The sequence below is a fragment of the Ovis canadensis genome, chromosome 1 (assembly GCF_042477335.2).
Source record: "Ovis canadensis isolate MfBH-ARS-UI-01 breed Bighorn chromosome 1, ARS-UI_OviCan_v2, whole genome shotgun sequence".
NCBI lineage: Eukaryota > Metazoa > Chordata > Mammalia > Artiodactyla > Bovidae > Ovis > Ovis canadensis.
In genome coordinates, this window is record NC_091245.1 from 41,928,095 (window position 1) to 41,934,094 (window position 6,000).

At 35.7% G+C, this 6,000-nt stretch overlaps 1 protein-coding gene across 4 annotated transcripts in view; it reads left to right on the plus strand.

The window, feature by feature from the left end:
• The window catches only part of LEPR (leptin receptor), a 160,481-nt gene extending 155,037 nt beyond the window's left edge, over positions 1-5,444 (plus strand). For 3 of the 4 annotated variants that reach the window (XM_069593900.1, XM_069593885.1, XM_069593895.1), the window contains one exon: positions 314-2,529. In XM_069593900.1, coding sequence (XP_069450001.1) covers positions 314-331 — 18 coding nt within the window. In that variant the 3' untranslated portion in view covers positions 332-2,529. Of the gene's footprint in view, positions 1-313; positions 2,530-3,834 lie in introns of those variants that run through there. The other variant, XM_069593911.1, reaches the window with a different exon arrangement.
• The last annotated feature ends 556 nt before the right edge of the window (positions 5,445-6,000 follow it).

The window sequence follows — 6,000 nt, forward strand, 5'->3', positions numbered from 1 at the left end:
CCACTTGCTTTTAATTTTCTCAGCTCTTTGTTCTTCTTTGCTTTTATTTATTCTATTATTCCTCTATAGATTTTCTTTTCTGGAATCACTAAGGCTATCCTTAGATATTAAGGCAGGCATTAAGAAAATCATAGGGACCATCTTAGTTCAAAATGTTATCTTTTCTTAAAAACATGCATTACTGTAGTTTAACACAAGAATTTATGATCCACTACCCATGCCTGACAGAACATCTTTTTGATTTCTTTTATCTTTTGCTTTCTGAGTGGTTTTTTATTTTGCTTCCTTATTTTGTTTTATTTTATCTGAACAGAGAACGGACATTCTTTGAAGTTTAATCATGATCACTTCCGATGAATCCAATCTGCCAGCTTCCCAACATTCTGTAGAGTATTAGAAGATTTTTACATTTTGAAGAAGGGGAGACAATCTAAACAAAATTGGTGAAACTATTGAGAACTAAAATATGGTGGATTATGTTGATTTAGAACTTAAAATAGATGGGTAAATTTGGAATTCAAGACATTGATCTCAGTCCAGTTCAGTTTGGATGTATGATTACTTCTCAGGTCATCTCAAAAGTAGTATTTATGATATCTGGCTTTTGATTTGTCCTTTGTTTGGTTATAAAACATTGAAAAATATGACTGTTGTTCTCAGCACATATCTATTAGATATTATCAAATTTATAGTAGATAATGCTGTAACTGCAAATACAATGACTCTAAATATAAAATGTAGCAAAAGTTTTTAGTTTACGTTTTATGTCCAAAAATTTCCATTTTATATCCTTTTGTAAACACTTCAGCCTATAAATTGAACCATTTGGGTATTCTTTATAATGTCTTGGAGATCTTATATATATCTAACTCTGATCCATATGGGAATTTTCATTTTAGCCTTGAAAATGGCCTAAATGCTAACTTTGATTTCAGTTCAAAGACAGTTTGTTCTGGTCAAAGGCCAGTAGAAGTTACAGTTCATTTTGGGATGACCTGACATATCCAGGTCAGGCTGACCAGATAAGAAAACACATCAGCTTCCAATTCTGCATCTTTGTGAAATTCTTTACTCAATTTAATTTATTTACACTGAGCCACCCAAAGCTTCTAGCAGGCAGGGAAGTGGGCGGTGATGCAAAAAGGGAGGCTCTCTAGAGCTTTTAGTAATAGCTCAAAGCAAACCCAGGACTTTCCTGCCTGAAAAAAAAGACCACCACTAATGCCATGAATTACCTTGTGTGCTATGCTGCTCACATTATAAATAAACCAAAGCCTCTGCTTGATTAACCCAAATAATATTTAAATTTAGGATACATATGCATCACTTACTTTTGGATTTCATTTACAGTTTGATTTGAATGTTAAAAAAAAAAACAAAACTAAAAATCAGGAAGAACGTGTCCTTTCCCCACTTCATTGACTTTTAAAAGATGTCATTGGAATTTAAAATTGAAGTGTGAAAATATGAAAGGATATTAATTCCTTCTAGCTGAGTACATATTTATTATGCTCTCAGACTGTTCTAAAATCTTGAAATATTAGATGTATATGGTAATTGAAATGATTTTTTTAATAAACATACTCTTAATAAGTGTTTGTGACCCATTGATAATATATACTTTAATAATATATGGCTATGTGTTTGTTGTTGTTGTCTTCCATTATTAGTGAACTCTTTCATCAAATGCATTTGAAGAAGTAAATTATTTGGTATAACAAATTAATTACCAATTATGAAGTTTTAGAGGGCATGAAATATGTCAAACATGTCATTTGAAGAACATCTGTGAGTTTGCATGTTATGTGCTATTCTTATTTTTGTTTTCAATGTTAATAGTATGTAGTTCCTTTATTTGTAGATCTTAATTTCTTGGTTCATTTAAATTTTAAGAAAATCAATACATATATAGTAGTAACCTTAAGAAAAAATATAATGAGCAAAAATTTTTTGAAGGAAATTATATAAATTTAATTATGTATTTCTCTCAGAAAGAAAACAAGAAGAGGAATAGTTTTCTTTTTACACATTATGTTCATAGAAAAATAGAAAACTTTGTGTTAATATAGTATTTGTTATTATGTAGTATTTTAATCTGTATAAATCTATTCCATTATATTTGGTATATTTATTCCTTTATGGTTATAATCACCCATATATTTCATTGAGTTCAACATTATGTTAAATGAATTGTCTTTTTATATGGAATATATTTGCCATTATGAATGTTGATTACATTGTTATTTCAAGCAATATATCTGAATTCATTCTATTAGTTGAGAATTATAAAATTCAAATTTTTAATTATATGTGTAGCATAAAATTGAACACATTTTCTATAGTACTTCATTTAGTTGTGTTAATTTTTCAATCTGCTGTGTCTACAGTTTTGTTTATTTTTCATTTATATTTTCAATATGTTTACATTGTATGAGTTGAGCTTTTTTGCACATAGATGCTTGCTTGTAGCTGCTTAGCAGGGTTTGTTGTTGTAATGTAACCACTGTTCTTATAAAAATATGATGTGCATTTGTTTTGCATCTTTGTCTTCATTCCACGTGTCCTATAGTTTATATTTTTATGTGAAGTTATTTATAAGGAATGGTTATTTAAAAGTCTGTGATCGTCTCTTTCACCTTAATTGTTTTCAACAAACAGATATTCTTAGTTCTTATTTTCTGATAGTCATAAATAGATTTTTAGTATGATGTAAGGTAGATAAGATCACATATAGTTTACCTTCATGTCATATATTATGTCATGGAGTAGTCATTTTAGCTATCTGTAGCCAAGTTGTATTGCTCCTTTGATTTTTTAAAGAATTTGTTTATTCACTTTTGTCTATGCTATGTCTTCACTGTTGTGTGGGTTTTCTCTGGCTGTGGTGAGCAGGGGCTGCTCTCTAGTTGTGGCCCAGGATTTCCCGTTGTGGCGGCTTCTCTTACTGCAGAGCATGCGCTCTAGGGTGAGCGGGCTTCAGCGGTTGCATAGTTGTGGCTCCCCGGCTCTAGAGTGCAGGCTCACCAGTTGTGGCCCGCGGGCTTAGCTGCTCCACAGCACGTGGGATCTCTCTGGATCAGGGATGGAACCTGTGTCTCCTGAATTGGCACGTGGATTCTTTACCACTGCACCACCAAGGAAGCCCCACTCATTCGATTTTGTATCAATCTACCTTTTAAACGTGATGTAAGAGATTTCAGTTTGTGGAAGTGTAATTTACTATACAATATTAGAAATACTTCTAGAGATAACACTTTCGAATTTCAGTGTTCTCAGTCACATCTGACTCTTTGAAACCTCATGGACTGTAGCCTGTCAGGCTCCTGTGTCCATGGGATTTTCCAGGCAAGAATACTGGATCTCGTTCTCCAGGGGATCTTTCTGACCCAGGAATTGAACCCATGTCTATTGTGTCTCCTGCATTGGCAGGCGTTTTTACCACCAGCACCACCTGGGAGGCCATTGAGAGCTATGCACTTTCAGGTACTATCTAATGTATTCCTTGTACAAAGCTACAAGGTATATATTGAACACAATTTTACAGATGAGGAAACTGAAAGGCAGAGAGGTTAATGTACTTGTCCATGATCATAGAAACGGAAGGACTCAAATTTAAGTCTTTCTCATGCCTGTTTTAAACAGTATCTTATACTACCTGTCCCTTACAATTTTTGATCTATTTATTTCAGTCCAAAATCAATTAGTTTATGGTTGATTTATGTCCTTTCAGATTAACTTTCACACTTCCATTTCTTCCATGATATCATAGTGAAGCAAAACAAAACAAAACAGAAATTAATACAATTGAGGATTAAAATGTGTCTTTTCTTTTAGCCAGAAACGTTTGAGCATCTTTTTATCAAGCACACAGAATCAGCGACCTTTGGCCCTCTTCTTTTGGAGCCTGAAACCATTTCAGAAGATATCAGTGTCGATACATCATGGAAAAATAAAGATGAGATGGTGCCAACAACTACAGATGCCCTGCTTTTGACGACTCCAGATCTTGGAAAGGGTTCTATTTGTATTAGTGACCAGTGCAGCAGTGCTCAGTTCTCTGAGGCTGAGAGCACAGACATAACCTGTGAGGATGGAAGCAGGAGACAGCCCTCTGTTAAATATGCCACCCTGCTCGGCAGCTCTAAATCAGGTGAAGCCGAGGAGGAGCAAGGGCTTATAAACAGCTCAGCCAGCAAGTGCTTCTTGAGCAACCATTCTCCACCAAAGGAGTCTTCCTCTAAGAGATCATGGGAAATAGAAACCCAGGCATTTTTTATATTGTCAGATCAGCATCCCAATATAATTTCACCACACCTTCCATTCTCAGAAGGCCTGGATGAACTTTTGAAACTTGAGGGAAATTTCCCTAAGGAAAATAATAATGAAAGGCCTGTCTATTATTTAGGAGTCACTTCAATCAAAAAGAGAGAGAGTGATGTGTTTTTGACCAATGAGTCAAGAGTGTTGTCCCCATTCCCAGCCCACTGTTTATTCACTGACATCAGAATCCTCCAGGACAGTTGCTCACACCTTGTAGAAAATAACTTTAACTTAGGAACTTCTGGTCAGAAGACTTTTGTATCTTACATGCCTCAATTTCAGACTTGTTCCACTCAGACTCAGAAAATAATGGAAAACAAGATGTGTGACCTAACTGTCTAATTTCATCCCAGAAACATCTAAGATTTATGATGTAATTGAGTCATATGAAGGTTAATATATTTCACCATTGGTTAGGAGAGTACAAAAGAAAACAGAGTTAAATTTGAAAATGATTGTTCCAGAGCTAATGGTAACTATACTCACTCAAGTAATATAGACAAAGGGTGTGAGAAAGCCTTCAAGAACCTAACAATGTAGACTGACTCTTCTAATGATTTTGCTAGTCAGCTACAGGGGGATGGTCTCTAGAGACATTTATCTACCTAGCCATAAACCCAACAGTAGTATATTTGGGGACATCGATCGTATGTAGAAGGAGCTAATCATCTGAATTACATTCACATCTGAAAGACTTCACACTAACACTTCTGAAAATGTAACTATTTTCAAGGGTGTGGTTATTTTACCTTGAGTTGTCTTTACTGTGTGCTCATTTACACACACACACACACACACACACACACACACATACAATCATACCCAATAGGCATCCTTGTGCATTTTAAAAGTACGTGATATATTTGTATTTTGTGATGTTACTGTGTGATTTGAAAGTGTTTTTATTTAACAGACTTACCTTGAGCACTTGCTCTGTGATCCACACTCAGCTAAACTTTGTAGATAAATACAGGATATTGCCCTGGGCTAGGGGATATACTTGTGAAGATACATAAGAAATCAGTCTTTATGTATCAAATCTAAGATCTGTACCACAGAATGAAACTACCTATTAGAATGATGATACGCACAGGTATTTTGATAGCAACATGTATTTATGAAAATACACTGTCTGCCTTAACTTTCCTTTGGCTTCCCTGATAGGTTGGTTGGTAAAGAATCCGCCTGCAATGTGGGAGACCTGGGTTCGATCCCTGGGTTGGGAAGATCCCCTGGAGAAGGGAAAGGCTACCCACTCCAGTGTTCTGGCCTGGAGAATTCATGAACTCTATAGTCCATGGGGTTGCAAAGAGTTAGACATGACTGAGTGACTTTCACTTCACTAACACTTCTTTATAAAGATGTTGACATGCTCACTTTCAAATACAGTTAGATAGTTAAATATTACTGTATATGACTCTGGAGTCCTTGTCTTCCTCATTCCCACTTGCATATACACTAGTTTTTTCTGCTTTACTGAGCAGTTCAGTTCAGTTCAGTCGCTCAGTCGTGTCTGACTCTTTGCGACCCCATGAATCGCAGCACGACAGGCCTCCCTGTCCATCACCATCTCCTGGAGTTCACTCATAATCACGTCCATCGAGTCTGTGATGCCATCCAGCTATCTCATCCTGGGTTGTCCCCTTCTCCTCCTGCCCCCAGTCTCTCCCAGCATCAGAG